The following is a 17970-nucleotide window of genomic DNA, read 5'->3' as shown; positions in this document are numbered from 1 at the left end:
GCCTGTAGTGTTTTGTGCTTTTCCTGCTCAAGTACACCTGATTCAACTCCCCTGTTTTTTTTTCTTTTGTTACTTATAACAGTACCTTGAATTCAATACCAATACCCAAACAGTACTACCTCGATACCTTTTTCTAAATTGCAAAAACTAAAAAAACTACAAAAAGCTATAATTATTCTCACGCAAACAACGTATTTATTTAACAGCTGACATGAGTAATTTTATTCTCAAACTGTCACCATGAGAAACTCCATCTTTTTGGACCTTGTTGCAACAAACAAACTAAAATAGGGCGCTCAGAGTTTTATATAAAGCTTTAAAAAGCTGAATTATCTGAACTCTAACTGAATCTACGATTTATCTCTGCAGCTGTGGTGTGCAGCGGGGGTTAATCTCTCAGGTGGTCGGCTGCGTGAAGCAGGATCGGGCGTGTTTCCTGACAGCTCTGTGACCGAGAGCGAAAGTTCAAAACAGAGGAAAGGCTCTCAGAGCAGCCTGGACCAGGTGGAGCAGGACACCAAGGTAAGAGGACTAGATGTGGAGCATATTATTTAACTGGATGAAAGCAAAAACAAGAAACACATTCAGAATCATAATCAAAAATTAAACTTTCAAAGCTTTTTAAAGAAAAAGAAAAAATCTCGCAACCTCCTGGGATACCATGACACCTAATCAACCCCATAGCAAACACCAACCTCTCAAGACCTACTGGTTCTGTAAGCACATGGAGGCACTAGATTATGAGTTATTGTGGTATTGCACATACAGTACTATTATGCTATTATGTGTGGTGTATAAACCTAAACATCAACATGGGGTACCACAGCAACCACCTGAGACACTGAAATATCCCCCTGGTAAATAAGTAATTACATGGCAACTGCCTTAAATACCATAGTAATTATCTTTCCATCTAGCATTAACTTTAGCTAGCAACACTAATAAATAGTAACCACCTAGTTTACCATAGCAACCATCTACCCCCCCCCCAACCTCTCAAGGTCCATTGGTTCTGTAAGCACATGGAAGCACTAGATTATTTATTATTATTGTATTGTATGTACAGTATTATCATACTGATGTTGGGTGTGTCAGGAGCAGGAGCGGGAGCCGCTGCAGGTGGAGATGTCCAGCCGGGTTTGGATCTGCACCAGCACCCACTCCTCCACCAAGGTCATGATCCTGGACGCCACACAGCCCTCCGAGCTGCTGGACAGCTTCTACGTCTGCAACTCACATGTGCTGTGTATCGCCAGTGTTCCAGGTCAGTCACACACACACACATGCACACACACCCATGCACACTGCTGGTCTATGCAAAAGCAAATTTAGAGTGCAGCACTAGTGAAATTATTGACACATGAAGTAAAATCTGGTGTCACAGAGGGCCAGCCATAGAAATTGAGAAACCACCCTTTTTGCACAATGTAGTCAAGTTAAGTCAAGTAGTTCTATTGTGAATACTTCATATCATTGGCGTCCAATTAAAAACAAGTATCTCCAAAACATCGACTTTTAAGGAGAAAGGTAAAACTTTAACTTTGAAAGTGTTTCAGGTCATTTCGAAAAAATCCTATTTGACTATTTGGTTAAATTAAATAGAAAACTAAAAATCAACAAAAATGGAGATACTTGTTTTTCATTGAACAGCGACGGCATGGACATATTGATTGACATAAGACTGTATTGATAGTTGGGGGGGGGGTCATAATGCTGAGTGTGTGTGTGCTGGGGGAATGGGGGTAAAGCAAGGTAACCTAGAAGTGAAGCCCCCTTCGATGTGGAGATTTGCGCAAGTGCAGTAGCTATACCAAGCTGAAAAATAATTTTTTTGTGCATTTTTGAGCTTGACATGATGTCTTTCTTTGCATTTTTTAACAATTTAAAATATGTTGTTAAAATGGTTATTTGACCTGCTGTTTTGCATACATCTTGCATGACCTTGGATAGCTTCTTGTGGTCATGGCAAAGGATAAGTAAATTGCAAACCACTGACTGACCTTAAAGGGCCTCTGATATTAGGTATTAATTGGGTCTATACTATGTTTGCCTCAGGAGTCCTGGAGACGGATTACCCTGCTGGAGAAGAAGTTCCTCAGGACTCGGAGCCGGGGCTTGAAGGCTCTTTGACGGGCAGCGTGGCCAGTAACAGTTCACAGGGCAGCGAAGGAGCGCTAAGCGGCATCTCAGCAGTGGGATGCACAGAGGAGGGGCCGGGTTCTGGCAGCACAGGGACCAATGAGCTTCCGGCAGAGCTCAGCCCTGTCAGGGGTAGAGGTGAGATCCTGTTGAGAGTTTATTGTGTATGTGTGTATATATATATATATATATATATATATATATATATATATATATATATATATATATATTCCCAAATGCATCTGAACACTCCTTTTAGTTAATGCATGTAGCTTATTTTAAATTGCACCCATTGCTGAAACTTGTCTAGTCACTGTAAAGATGTACTGCCAGTTGAATAGGACTGGACTCTCTAAAGCAGACACACTTGAACCTATTGGCACCATGCCAATGCCATGCAAGGGCTAGAGGGGTATAAATCCACCAAAATAAAGCTTTCTCTGGACAGTTACTTCAACAAAAGCAAGATAAATTATTTTTAATGTCCCTGTTTTCAGAAGAAACAGTGAATAAACATGTTTAGCTACCATTAAAAATATAGCAGGTCCGGATCTTAAATGAGACATGTAGCGGCTCAGTGGTTTAATACCTGGTGCTAATTGAGATGTTGAAATATTTTTTAATTGGGCGCCAGTTATTAAATTAATTTAATTAGATTAACCAATTAATTAATTAATTAATTAATTAATTAATCAAATTAATTAATAACACAAGACATCTCAGGGTGTGGTTTCTACAGGTGACAGAAATTTTCATAACCAAGTTATCCAGAAAAACACACTGAAATGACAGGTTTTGTAAAATAAAAGTATTTATTAAATCACACAGATATGAGTAAATAATTCATTAAAAAGTCATAAATGTAGCCATTAGCTATCAAATCATAGTGTAGAATGATAAATGAGAAATAAAAGAACAAACACGTTATAATGCTGATATGAAAGGAATAAAGATTAATATAACTATTAAGTGAGTATTTCTAAATAAGGGTCTAAGGCATTTTAAGTCTACGAAACCAATTCTTATTTCCAACCAAGCATGAGTCATCTATACTAAAGAAGACTAAATTAAAGACCCGATCCAAACCATGACCAACAGACACCATCTGCCGAAAGATTAAACCCAGCTCTGCCTTACTCTGAGTTGTTGAAGTGGGCCTTGGTGACGTCCGCCTGGGTTGGTCGTCTGCTGCTTCACCCCGAAAAAGGATCACGTGAGCCTGTCTGCAGGGTGGTTTGACTTCCTGTGTCAGCACGGAGCCCCATGAGAACCCACAGGGAAATCCCTTCGCTCTCAGGTGGCTTGCTGGTGGCCTCCGGACCGCAGATTTCTGGGTTGGATCTGGCGGATCTCTTTTTCAGCTGTACTTTAGCTAAACTTAGATGGAATAATGCTTGGCTTCGTAGATTGTAAAATAACCTTAGATATTTTAACTAGGATAGCTAATATTAATATACTTGAAGATTAAATGCACTAGTCTAAGAAAACTAACTTAAGATGACTAAACTAACAGTCTATCCTTCCTCCATCTCTGGGCTCCCTAACCTCTCTCCTCTAACTGTTTTCCTCAACTCATCTTCTCCAACTCCTTCTCCCACTCCTTCTCTAACTGCTTCTCCTCCAACTGCTCTGACCTGAACTCCCAAAACTCAACTGGCAACTGAACTAAAACTGTGTCTGCCCAGTTTACTATTAGTCTCTGTGGCCTGTTTGGCCCCTGAGCTATGATTGGCCCTGTGGCCCAAATGTCTGTGTTTTGATTGGTCTAGGAGCAATTTCAAACTTTGGTGGGGATTCACAAAGGGCCATAAACCCCCCCTCCTCACATGGTCAACATGCTTCAGCATTTTTCTAATAGATCAAACCAAAAGAAAACTCAATTAAACAGTGGATCAAAATACCTTTTTCAGCATATCAGTTTGTGAGGATAAATTCAGGAAACAAACAATCTTACAATTGAATCACAATAAATGTAATATATATATATTTTGCCCACAAACAGTTTTGTAATACTCAAGATAATCTTAGGAATACAATGATGGATGGTACTCTGTCAGAAAGAGATCAAGAGTCATGTTATTATTTAAACCCAATTAAATCACTTAAAAGATAATACATGGTTAAACCACTGATAACCAAATAAAGCTAAATTATCAAATGCTAGTTAAACCTTGTTGATTCAGACTTGAATGTGTAGGAGAATTTAATCAGGACACATCCAAACACATATACCATATACCAGACACATATACCATTATCTAGTAAACATTCTATAAAACACCTTTTTTATATAGTCAATATATATGTATTTTAAGCAAAATCTTCTCAGTGAGAAATTCCTCTTCTCTGCTGAGTGTTTAGATAAGCGGCTGGTCCTTGCCTGTCTGAATTTACGACGGTGGGGGAGGTTGGTGAACAGAGAGAGAGACACACTTACAAACGGTCAATGGAATTTCCAAGCTTAGAACATTTCTCTTAATTTCATTAATCTTATTTCTAAGTGATTGTAGAAATAACTAGGCACAAACCCCTAAATTGGTATAATATTTGGTGAATTAACAATTTCCAAGGAATTAATTAAGTTTTGACACTCTCTTAAGTCCCGTAGTCCCGTCCTTGTCCTGGTGATTGTGCTGTTGGCAAAACCACAATTGTGCACAGTTCCAGATGTTTAAACATTAACGGTCCTAAATCCAGATTTACGACTGACAGCGTCTGAAGGAATGTCAAAAAAGAATTTAAAAATGTTTACCCTGACTTGCATTTAGGGTTCTCGAGCGAGGCTGAGTGAAGAAATAGTCAGGAAATGTCATTTTGAAATTTAAGGCTGTTTGAAAAAGATAACTCCAAGGCTTTTAGAGTGTTCTGGGGGTTGAAGTGTCCTTATAGGCCGTAAAGTGGGGGTAGTGTGTGTGTCTGTGTGTAAGCAATGAAGAAATCCTCTGGTTAATCCACTACATCCCCCCCCCATCGATCGATGGGCCACTGGACGTTGGGTCATCGGTCGATGTCAACGTGGATTTCTGTAGACAGAGCATGTTAGGGTACATCTTTCATGCAATTGGTGTCTTGTTGGTCATGCTTTCTTAAGACAATCTACTACAAGGTAGCTGACAGAGTTTTTGGTCTAATGGATATACAATTTCTCTGATGATCAGTTTTTTTTTTTTTTTTGTTGTAGCTATTGGCTTTTGGTTCTGAATAGAATAGTTAATTTAATGTGATAGTGTGGCAACAAGCATATGAAAGGGTCACAAATAGTTTGCTAGCTATTTGTTCCTTTATAACTTTATCAAGACAACCTACCCATAAGGTATGCTTCAATAATTAGCCACTACTTAGTCAACAATTGAGAACAATATAGCGGAGCAAACGTAGTCAGAAGGGAAACAAAATATGTTTTGGGCACCTGAAGAGAAGAGAAAAAAAAAATTGGCACCCCCCCTTCTCCATGTATTTATTATACTGCTATGCTAATGGTTTGAAATGGTGATTCAAACACTAGGTTTAACAAAATATCCAATTTGTTGTGAGTTACGCTACTTGGATAGGTGAGTTCCAGACAGTGAATGTGTGGTACGTTCTCAATTTAACAATTGCGTCAGGTCAGAATATGGTGGACAATGAACACTCAGTGTGTCTAGGTATTTAGCCCCGTATTATGATTTAACCTAGGGCATTATTGGTCCCGACTTGTCCCATGGGGCTTTTGCATAGTTTAATTGGGTTACAGTGAACTTGTTTGAGAATCGGTTTAATAAAACACTGACGATGCGGGATTTGGTTCCAGATGCGAGGCAGTTTGTCTGCCCCTGCATGAGGACCAAACCAATGAGACCTGAGCTCGCGAATTGTTTTGCCAGTGCTGTGCTGGGACCTCACCAGTAGCTTGTCAGCAGTGTAGCACAATGGTTGGTATCCAAGCGTGCTTTTTCCCAGTTTTGGGTGTTTCCGCAGTTCTCCGCTAGAACGGTGAGATATACCAACACCTGAGAAAGTGTGGTTCAGCGAAAAAGTTGTGGCCTGAGCCATTTCAATAGGGTCTGGGGGACGTCCCCTCCACCTGGCAAATGCACCTGCCACAGTGATGCGATGTTTGTTCCTTCGAACAAATTTCATGAGTCTTTCGACCCAATCCATTTGTGGAATTGGCCATATACCACACAGATCTTCTGAAGATTGGGGATGAAAACACACTAGCCTTTTTCCAACAAGTGGCAGATATGTCAATTGTGGGAATGCTTGGTGTGTTTCCCCCATCATTTTGTGGTCCACCCATGGGTGATCGAGGGCCTGGGCCAGGCTCTCCCCCCCCATGGCGCTGAGGCACCACGAATGAAGATGAAGCGTGTGTATCTGGGGCATAAACAAACAGGCCCTTGAGCATCCTGAAAGACGCACAGTAAGTGGCAAGTGGATCAAGTTGAAATGCCAGTGTTCTGAAAAAAGTGTTGCCACATGCACCAATTGTCATGTTAACTTTCCATTTGATCTGAGCATTCCGAAAAGCACATCCATCTGTGTAGATGGTGGGAATGTTTTTACATTCATAAGAATCCAAGGGACTGTGTTTGTCTGGAACCACTGGTGCAGGAACAAGAAGAGAACAATCCTTTTGGTGCACGAACAGAGGATCACAGTTAGTCCGTGGCAAGGAACCTGCAGGTGGTCTGTGAACAGCTGACTTGTCAGCCCATGGAACAAAGATTTCACCGTTGACCGTTGTGTTAAGAGTGAATGACTTTCCAGCTTTTGGGTTGTACTCATCTACAGCCGTAGAGGGAGTCAATGCCCATGAACAGGTGTTTTGTTTTAGAATCATGGTAGGGGATTCTGAGGATGGTGGTTTCAGAACCCTGACAGTGAGCTTCTCATTGATTCCCGTGGAATTTGAAGGTTCAATGAGCTTGTGTGGCTCAATGTTGCTAGCAACATGATAGCATTGAACTCTATCCTGTGCCTTAGGACAGGGCAGGGGTTCGCAAACCTGTGCCCAGATTCTACGATGCTGAAAGTCAATCAATGGTTTGAACCGGTCAAGGAGGTCTTTGCCAAAGAGCAATGGGACGTTCTCCAATGGAGAAATGTGAATTGGATGGGTGAGGCTCATTGGACCGATGGCAACGTGCACCAGGGCTGCAGAATGCAGAGTGATACCAGTGTGCGAATATGGTTGAAGGTGAAGAGCACACTTTTTCAGAGGTATCTCTTTGTTGTTTCGGCGGGCTGTCGCCCTCACCTGGTCAAAAAGTGAATTTGACATTAAAGAAATGTCTGACCCCGTGTCCAAAAGAGCATCATACCCGAACACATCTTCCAGCCAGGTGGCTAGGTAGAATTTTGGTGTTGAACCTTTCTTGGTTAAGAAACCCAAGAATTGTTTAGGTGGTGGATCCTCCAGGCTGAGGGAAGGAGCTTCCTCAGTGTGGTTGTCTTCAGCGTCTGGCTGTACAACCAAGGCTGCATTGGAGTGGATGGATTTCGCACCCCCCCAAGCAGGTTGATCTGGAGCATGGACAATTGGCAAGAATTCAGATTCAGCATTGTCCTGCTTGCGTATTTCGTTACGAAATTGTCTGAGCAGACTGCCGTCTTTAGTGCTCAGGTTAGTTGGATATGTCTCATCCTTGTGCCCTTTAGGTGGACACCAACGTTTGTGGTGCTTTGGGCTCTTTCTCCTGAGCGGAGATTGAAGTTTGCTGGAGCTCTGTGCTCGAGCATGGTGCTGTGAGTGTTTGCCATTCCAACTGCGTTTTATCCTACCTTTCCTTCGATAGGAGGGCTTTTGGTCACTTTGCTTGGCCCAATGTAGGGACGAGCGACGCCAAGAGTGGAACACTCTCTGGTTTTTGTGGTTTAACTGGGTCTTAGGTGGCATTGGAGCCTTGTGTGCCCCTTTTTGCTTGACGTGGGAGGACTGCTCATTAATTATCAGGATGTCATTTGACTCTGATTTTTTATTAATGTTTTGTTGGAACTTAGCAAATCCTCTGAGAGCCAAATCACGAAGCTGCCGGCTTGTTAGCGTACGAGGGCAGGCTGCGACTCCAAAAGAGCGACTGGTGGAGGGATGGAGGTTTCTCACGAACAATGTTTTGAAAACTTCCTCTTCCTCCATTCCAGGCTCATTTCTATAGCCGAAATAAGCTAGCCTGAGGCGGTGATAGTACTGTAGGGGTGTTTCCTGGCGTCTCTGCTTAATTGCAAGAGCTGCAGCAAGGCCGGTTTGAACAAGGTGGTTGGAGAACTCATTCTCCAAAGCCTTGCAAAGAGCAGGATAATCTCTCTTAACCTGGGGTGGTTGGCGCTCAATGAAACGTCCAACTTCCCGACTAGAGGACACCTTAATGAGGTAGATTTTATCATCTACCGTGGCCTTGGGGAAACGGCGTAAGAAGAAGTCAATGTCGCGAAGATACTGGTGGACATCATTAGAACCGTCCGGTTCTGGTTCAAAGCGTGGGATGTTACGCGCAATTTTGTCCAAATCTCTATCAGAGGGTGCTTGAGGTTGCACAGAGGTCCCATGTGGCTGGGAAAGCTGAGTGAACCTTGGTTCTACGGGCGCTTCAGCACCTTTAGGGAAGACTAGAGGGAATGTATTTGTGGATGGTTGTTGCTTAAGGTCCGGAACCCCAGGGGTTCCTGATTTACTAGCTGGATTGATGGGGGAGTCTCCCTCCATCATCAGCTCAAATGTTAACTCTGTTTGGTCTCGAGTTAATTTGACTGCATTGTTAGCATGTGCTAATTCAGTTTGTAGCTCAACCTGTCTTGCAATAGCATGTTTTAGTTTTTCCTGTGACTGAGCTGCAAGTTGGGTAGCTATGTTGGCTTCCTTTTGAAGCAGCTGCACTTCGGTTTTGAGGTCTCTTTGGTTCATTTCAGACTGTACAGTTTTGTTCTCTAGGTCTGCAACTCTATCATTTAAAGTCACAATCTCTGCTTGGAGATTTTGAATGGTTTTGGAGGAAGCAGCAAGTTGATCCTGTGACAACAGCAGTTGTTTCCACAGTATTAGGGAAATCGGATCCACTTGTTGCTTGCCCTCAAGGATTTTAGATACACACTCATTGAGGCTTTTGGCAATTAGTGCATGGAGACCCCCACGGTCCGTTTGTTGGACTGGGACGGTAAGTCCTGGGGGTAAACCAGCTGTAAGCTCTAAAAGAGCTTTTTCAGTGACACACATTTTGATTTACGTAAAGCACGTGGAATCAAACAATTTTGATGACAACAAGTTTATTTTATGTTCGAGTCAATTAGCATTGTGCCTTTTCTAAGAAGAAAATCTGTAAAAGTGGGTGACCTAAGGTTACAATTAGTAGATTAATTTTAAAAGAATAGTTAGATTTGTTGTCAGTGGTGCTAGTGAACAGTTTAATAACTGTGGGCCACTATACACAGTATGTCTAAATATGAGTATAGTTATTAACTATGTACAGGATGGGAGAATTTAACTATGTATTAAGCACAGGTGTGCTGGGTATATGGTTGAGTAACTGATAATTGGATACGTTTTTTTTTTTTTTTTTTTTTTTTTTTTAATGGTTAATTAATTAATTAATTTCAATTAGTTATTAATAATTGATCTTAATCGATCAATAATTAATCTTAATTTATTTGAAGATGGTTGAATTAAATTGAAAATAATTAATTAACAAAAATTTTATTAACTTTACTTAATCAAATTGATTAAAATGACCAGTTAATTATTTTATGTTGTGCTTAGTTACTCAATGGAGATAGCTATTTAGCTTGGTTCAATGTAACATAAAGAGTAATGTTTGAGAGAGCAGACCTGAAACTTAAATTTAAATATTTAATATTAACCGATTAAATGAATGCAGTTATTTGTTTACTTATTTACAAACCATTTAACCCAACCACAATGCAAATTCCCTTTATTAACTTAACAAAAAGTTTGTTTGAAATTGGCACCCTCTGGCGACAGAAACTCTAAATGCACTCTACAGGATGATAGCAATTACACAAATACAACACCAGGTGGCGACACAGCTATATGGCTAAGTGGCTCCCTCTGGTGGTCAAACAAATGAAATGCACCTTTCTGCACTGTATGCAGTTAACCAAATCAAACACCAGATGGCGATGTGGCAGTGTACCCCCCCTAGTGGTGAGGGGTAGTAAAACACCCTTTGAGTTTGAGTGTAAATAGTCAGGCTGTCCACCAGATGGTGGCAGAGGCCGACTGGTGGGAGTGGTCACGCCCACTGATGATGCCACGTTAAGGACCGCCCCTTGGGTCTGGGACCTGGTCAGCAGATTTGACTGACTCAGTCGACTGTGAATAGCAGAGGAGAAGGACACGGCTGTCCGAAAGTTTAACACAGCAGCAACACACTTCACAAGATGAGCAAAGAGGATTTACATCCTGGCGTGGTTAGTTTAATCACGCACACAATAAACTTCCTGCCACTCAGGGTGGTGTTACGTAAAAGTTAGCTACTCTTTTACGCACGTGGAAGTGTCCAGTACTGCAGGATTTTACGGATTTCGCGCAAAAACCGTCAGTTTTAACTGGAGCGCGGAGTCGATGAGCCGGAGATCCGCGACTCAGGGCTGCGCGAAGGCCTTATCAGATCAACACTGGCAAAATATGTCTATTTTACCGGAAACAGTTCGAACTTTATGTAAGTACACACGTATATACACGTATATACACCCGGGTTTAAGGTTGCCCACACACGGCGGCGTGTCAACCAAGCTTATTTTACAAATAAGAGTAATGTTTTCAAGAGCGCTCGCATACCACACACATAACTGTACACGTTATACAGACAAACAGGGGACCGTGCGCGCGACGCGCACACACAGCGGGGGACTGGCCAGTCCTGAATTGTAAACAAAAACACGTGTAGCACATGTGCGTGTGTTTCTAACACGCTGGGTTTATGCAGTTAACTCCAGCTAAGCCAGCTAGCCAGCAGCTAACGCATTTAATAATAACAACAAAATACACTTTATTCTGCAACTTACAGCGCTATTTTCTGGAACTGGTTATGAAATGTGTATATATTCTGGTCTCGCGGCGGAGAGCCAATAAGAATATAATCCTGCCCCACGTTGGCGAGCCAATTATGTAGCGGCTCAGTGGTTTAATACCTGGTGCTAATTGAGATGTTGAAATATTTTTTAATTGGGCGCCAGTTATTAAATTAATTTAATTAGATTAACCAATTAATTAATTAATTAATTAATTAATTAATCAAATTAATTAATAACACAAGACATCTCAGGGTGTGGTTTCTACAGGTGACAGAAATTTTCATAACCAAGTTATCCAGAAAAACACACTGAAATGACAGGTTTTGTAAAATAAAAGTATTTATTAAATCACACAGATATGAGTAAATAATTCATTAAAAAGTCATAAATGTAGCCATTAGCTATCAAATCATAGTGTAGAATGATAAATGAGAAATAAAAGAACAAACACGTTATAATGCTGATATGAAAGGAATAAAGATTAATATAACTATTAAGTGAGTATTTCTAAATAAGGGTCTAAGGCATTTTAAGTCTACGAAACCAATTCTTATTTCCAACCAAGCATGAGTCATCTATACTAAAGAAGACTAAATTAAAGACCCGATCCAAACCATGACCAACAGACACCATCTGCCGAAAGATTAAACCCAGCTCTGCCTTACTCTGAGTTGTTGAAGTGGGCCTTGGTGACGTCCGCCTGGGTTGGTCGTCTGCTGCTTCACCCCGAAAAAGGATCACGTGAGCCTGTCTGCAGGGTGGTTTGACTTCCTGTGTCAGCACGGAGCCCCATGAGAACCCACAGGGAAATCCCTTCGCTCTCAGGTGGCTTGCTGGTGGCCTCCGGACCGCAGATTTCTGGGTTGGATCTGGCGGATCTCTTTTTCAGCTGTACTTTAGCTAAACTTAGATGGAATAATGCTTGGCTTCGTAGATTGTAAAATAACCTTAGATATTTTAACTAGGATAGCTAATATTAATATACTTGAAGATTAAATGCACTAGTCTAAGAAAACTAACTTAAGATGACTAAACTAACAGTCTATCCTTCCTCCATCTCTGGGCTCCCTAACCTCTCTCCTCTAACTGTTTTCCTCAACTCATCTTCTCCAACTCCTTCTCCCACTCCTTCTCTAACTGCTTCTCCTCCAACTGCTCTGACCTGAACTCCCAAAACTCAACTGGCAACTGAACTAAAACTGTGTCTGCCCAGTTTACTATTAGTCTCTGTGGCCTGTTTGGCCCCTGAGCTATGATTGGCCCTGTGGCCCAAATGTCTGTGTTTTGATTGGTCTAGGAGCAATTTCAAACTTTGGTGGGGATTCACAAAGGGCCATAAACCCCCCCTCCTCACATGGTCAACATGCTTCAGCATTTTTCTAATAGATCAAACCAAAAGAAAACTCAATTAAACAGTGGATCAAAATACCTTTTTCAGCATATCAGTTTGTGAGGATAAATTCAGGAAACAAACAATCTTACAATTGAATCACAATAAATGTAATATATATATATTTTGCCCACAAACAGTTTTGTAATACTCAAGATAATCTTAGGAATACAATGATGGATGGTACTCTGTCAGAAAGAGATCAAGAGTCATGTTATTATTTAAACCCAATTAAATCACTTAAAAGATAATACATGGTTAAACCACTGATAACCAAATAAAGCTAAATTATCAAATGCTAGTTAAACCTTGTTGATTCAGACTTGAATGTGTAGGAGAATTTAATCAGGACACATCCAAACACATATACCATATACCAGACACATATACCATTATCTAGTAAACATTCTATAAAACACCTTTTTTATATAGTCAATATATATGTATTTTAAGCAAAATCTTCTCAGTGAGAAATTCCTCTTCTCTGCTGAGTGTTTAGATAAGCGGCTGGTCCTTGCCTGTCTGAATTTACGACGGTGGGGGAGGTTGGTGAACAGAGAGAGAGACACACTTACAAACGGTCAATGGAATTTCCAAGCTTAGAACATTTCTCTTAATTTCATTAATCTTATTTCTAAGTGATTGTAGAAATAACTAGGCACAAACCCCTAAATTGGTATAATATTTGGTGAATTAACAATTTCCAAGGAATTAATTAAGTTTTGACACTCTCTTAAGTCCCGTAGTCCCGTCCTTGTCCTGGTGATTGTGCTGTTGGCAAAACCACAATTGTGCACAGTTCCAGATGTTTAAACATTAACGGTCCTAAATCCAGATTTACGACTGACAGCGTCTGAAGGAATGTCAAAAAAGAATTTAAAAATGTTTACCCTGACTTGCATTTAGGGTTCTCGAGCGAGGCTGAGTGAAGAAATAGTCAGGAAATGTCATTTTGAAATTTAAGGCTGTTTGAAAAAGATAACTCCAAGGCTTTTAGAGTGTTCTGGGGGTTGAAGTGTCCTTATAGGCCGTAAAGTGGGGGTAGTGTGTGTGTCTGTGTGTAAGCAATGAAGAAATCCTCTGGTTAATCCACTACAGACATATTATGCAAAACTCACTATTTGCTTGTTTTTTAAATTTTAACTTGTGTCTCAACCGCCCCTGTAATACTCCAAGCATCCGTTTTCTGTGAATCAGTGGAAAGAGTTTGGATGGCTCCCTTACTGTGACGTCACAATAAATGAAAAATATGAATAGAACCACCCTGGCACCACCCCTCACCCATCAACCCCCACCGGAGGCCCACCATTTAGATCGGTTGAATATCAGCCATTTCGGTCATTTTGGTTGGGAACCTCAGTAGAGACAGTATACAACAGGATTAGCCAGCAGACCTCGTCTGAGGGAGGGATCTGTACCTACTGCAAGTCAGCAGAGCCCTTAAACAGAGCCCTTAAACTGCTCATTCTGAAAGTGACTGAAACTGGCAAGAATAGAGCTGGTGAGATCTCTTTATGTCAGAGTGATTTTGTGCAAAGAACTTCATGAACGTGTTTTGTATAAGCCGTAGACTCAAAAAAGGTGTAATATATCTCCTTTAATTACGTGTTTTCTGATTTGATGCTAAAGCATTATGGTTTTGTGTTTGATGATTTAATAATGTGATTAGTTTTAGAAAGTTGTTGATATACTGTATACATCTGAGCAGTGGTTTAGTAAAGCCTGTGTTTGTGCAGTGGACTTTTCGAGAGAACCCAGCCCCAGTGAAGATGGAGTCCCCACAGCGGAGGAAGCCACCGAGGCCACTGAGGAAGGGGAGGAGGGCGTGGGCACGGATGCCAGTCAGCCTGGCATGTACACAGAGCACGTGTTCACAGATCCATTGGGAGCAGGACCCACTGAAACCACCGCTTCCACAGATAGTAGTACAAGGTGAGATTTTTTTTATGATATTTATTTTTTTTATTAAACAGATTGAGTCAAACTACACCAGCAGTGGCTCAGTGGTTAGATTAGGTACACTGCGTTTAATACAGAGGTCTGCTAAGCTACTGCTATTAGGCTCTTAACTGCTCCCACTATGAACACTATGGGCTGTATCGTACCCCTTGCTCATTGCTATCTTACACCCCATCCACAGTCTATTTTCCTTTAAATAGCAGTGGTGCTTGTGAATATATCTACGCTGATGAATGTGGTGGTCTAGAAGTGTGGTCTGATCTGGTACATTTCTGATGTATTGCTATCTTGGCAATGGAAAACACAAGTACACCACTGACTAAAAACAACCTAGACAGATGTCAACCATCAGACATTCATTGCTATCATGGCAGCACCCCCGCTTGTTACGAGAATTAGTACATGCCTTTTGTGTGTTGTGAGCTAGCAAGGTGTCTTTGTCCCGTCGTTATGATAGCGAAGACACACTGACACGCCCTAAATCATGCTGTGCGGTGCATGGTTCACAGCTCACATATAGATTACTAAAACAGAATGTAATAGAATGTAACACTCACAGTGTTTAATCAAAACTGATAATGTTAACACTGGCAAATTTACTGTGTGGTCAATTTACAAACCGACATGTTTATTATTGGTTGACCTTCATTTACTCCTAAACTACAGACTGCAGAGTGACTCTGGCTGATGACTCTGTGTGTTTCAGGGAGTCAGGTCAGGAGAGAGATGGGATGGCGTCTCCAGGCAGTGAGCAGGACCAGGCTGGGGAAGAGATGCAGAGGATGAGCAGCACTCTGCCCACTATGTGGCTGGGAGCCCAAAATGGCTGGTGAGATACATAAGACAGAAACACACACACATATATATATATAACATTTTTCTTTAAAATGTATTTAATTCCTGGTGTAGATGCACTGAAACAGGCTCAAACCATGCTACTACCCACCACCACCATGTTTCACAGAGGGGAGAAGGTTCTTATGTTGGAATACAGAGTTTTTTTTTTCCTCCTAACATAACTCTTTTTAATTAAACCAAAAAAAAAAAATTTTGTCTCATCCGTCCACAAAACATTCTACCAATAGCCCTCTGGCTATTGCCCTCTAAGAATGGCATTAAGCTATAATATTTCTTGGAAATAAATGTTTTCTAGGAAAGAATGGATGAGCTGTTTCGGCTGCCATTTTCACGTATCTGTTCCAGTCTGCTGTGATGCACTTTAGTAGAGTTGGATGCTGTTTTTACAAGGTCACTTTCTGATGCGTCCTTTGCCTCTTTTTCCATTTTTCCTCCAGCTTGTATGTGCACTCGTCTGTGGCCAGGTGGAGGAAGTGCCTCCATGCAGTGAAGCTGAAGGACTCCATTCTCAATATAGTGTAAGTGGAAACCAGGGTTGGATGAGTCAGTGCAAACGGGAACTATTTATGACAGTGTAATTTATTTGAGTGATTTTCCATTAGTAATATTATACACATTATTATATATACAGTACAGGCCAAAAGTTTGGACACACCCTCTCTTTTTCAATGCGTTTTCTTTATTTTCATGACTATTTACAGTGTAGATTCTCACTGAAGGCATCGTCAAAACTATGAATGAACACATGTGGAGTTTTATGTACTTTAAATAAAAGTGAAATAACTGAAAACATGTTTTTTTATATTCTAGTTTCTTCAAAATAGTCACCCTTTGCTCTGATTACTGCTTTGCACACTCTTGGCATCATTCTCTTAATGAGCTTCAAGAGGTGGTCACCTGAAATTTGAGTTTTCCAACAGTCTTGAAGGAAGGAGTTCCCAGAGGTGTTTAGCACCTTTTTCACTCTGTGCTCCAGCTCATCCCAAACCATCAAGATTGGGTTCAGGTCCGGTGACTGTGGAGGCCAGGTCATTTTGTGTTAAGTACATAAAACTCCACATGTGTTCATTCATAGTTTTGATGCCTTCAGTGAGAATCTACAATGTAAATAGTCATGAAAAAAAAAGAAAACGCATTAAATGAGAAGGTGTGTCCAAACTTTTGGCCTGTACTGTACATATTTTCCAGTATTTTACTTTTATCAAACAGTGTTATAAGTTTTGCTTGTAGATGTCATTTTAGCTAATATAGAGACAACTAATATAAGCCTATAGCCCAAGAAATAGCATTAAAACAGAAATTGTCACTCTTGCTCATATAGAATACACTGGCTTAAAACTGCCTTTCAACTCAAGAATGTTGTCATTATCGAATTTTAAATACTCTTGATTTTTTGCAGTTATTGGATTATTAAGTACATGTAAACAATTTGTCTGTTATATGGTGTATAGTTCATGTAAGTACAATGAACAGTAAGAAAGTTACATTTTCAGTAATTTTCTCCATTTTTATGCCTTGTATCTATTTCCACAGTCATGTTAAAGGGCGAGTTCTGGTGGCGTCAGCTGATGGTACACTAGCAATCTTCCACAGAGGTCAAGGTAAGGCCTTAATTTCACTTAGTGCTGGATGGTGTACCAGTTCATTCAGTATACCGCAAGGGTGAACTAGAACTGGTATGTGTTTCTCTCATACTGCCATACCACTAGAGGCGCTGCAGAGCGCCGTACGGAACAGAACCGTCAAAGAAGAGTCAAACGCTGGTCTAACTCCATCCTGCAGATAAATCAGAGCAGCTCATGCTTCTGTTTCTCACTGTATGAGTGTTTTTTATCCCAGTAAAATAGAGCAGTAACTACAGCCCTTTTAAATATATTAATACTGTAGCTTGAGGGATGATTTAAATGTATTTGTTAATTGGAGAAAGATGGGAATTGTAGCTGATTTAAATACTGTAATGACTCTAATGGCTTTTAGAAACAACATATAGTAAATGTATATTAAACTTGAATCTAACTTGTGCAATAGAGCTTTTGAGAAAAATCTCTTTGAAAACTTAAACATTGAGTATTTTAGGTTTGTTTATTGTGTTTATGGAACTATTTATTAAAATATTTAATTTTGTATAGGAAGCCGTGTTAAATTTGTTAGCGTATCTATTTTTAAGGTCTATTGTTTACATTCTTTAGCTGTTTTTCTGATAATAAAGTCTGATTACTTCATATATTGTGTAATTATGTGGGACAAAGTAAACCCAATACTAATCGAAGCCTTAATTTAAAGCCTTAGTGATGTATATTAAATGTACTCCTAACAGTACAGTAACTCACAAACCTATATTAAAGCCCAGTCATGCCAAAAATAATAATAAAAAATAAAAATAAAAATACAGTGATACAATAACGTGAATCCGTCTATAACAAAACAAGGCTTTATTACAAGGCACGTTAACAGATAGCATAGTCAAATAACAGGCGTTGTTCAAAGCCAGAAAGACAACCAACCAAAACATCAGAGCCGAATCACAAACCAAAAACTAAACCATGAGACAAAAGCAGTGTTCAATAAACCAGGAAATCACAATATAAACAGACAAAAAAGGGTAAGGCAGAAAC

The 17970-nt window shown here is 40.4% G+C and overlaps 1 protein-coding gene across 5 annotated transcripts in view; it reads left to right on the top strand.

Annotated features, from left to right (window-relative positions):
* Positions 1–17970, top strand: part of spag9a (sperm associated antigen 9a) — a 75377-nt gene that overhangs the window by 47275 nt on the left and 10132 nt on the right. For all 5 annotated transcript variants that reach the window (XM_049467809.1, XM_049467807.1, XM_022667029.2 and 2 more), the window contains 7 exons: positions 370–522; positions 1096–1264; positions 2056–2277; positions 14275–14470; positions 15204–15326; positions 15793–15873; positions 16889–16956. In XM_049467809.1, the coding sequence (XP_049323766.1) occupies positions 370–522; positions 1096–1264; positions 2056–2277; positions 14275–14470; positions 15204–15326; positions 15793–15873; positions 16889–16956 (1012 nt within the window). The remainder of the gene's footprint in view (positions 1–369; positions 523–1095; positions 1265–2055; positions 2278–14274; positions 14471–15203; positions 15327–15792; positions 15874–16888; positions 16957–17970) is intronic.

This window comes from Astyanax mexicanus, chromosome 19 (genome assembly GCF_023375975.1).
Source record: "Astyanax mexicanus isolate ESR-SI-001 chromosome 19, AstMex3_surface, whole genome shotgun sequence".
NCBI classification, from domain to species: Eukaryota; Metazoa; Chordata; class Actinopteri; order Characiformes; family Acestrorhamphidae; genus Astyanax; species Astyanax mexicanus.
Note: the sequence above shows the minus strand (reverse complement) of the source record. Positions and strands in the feature narration are given on the sequence as shown.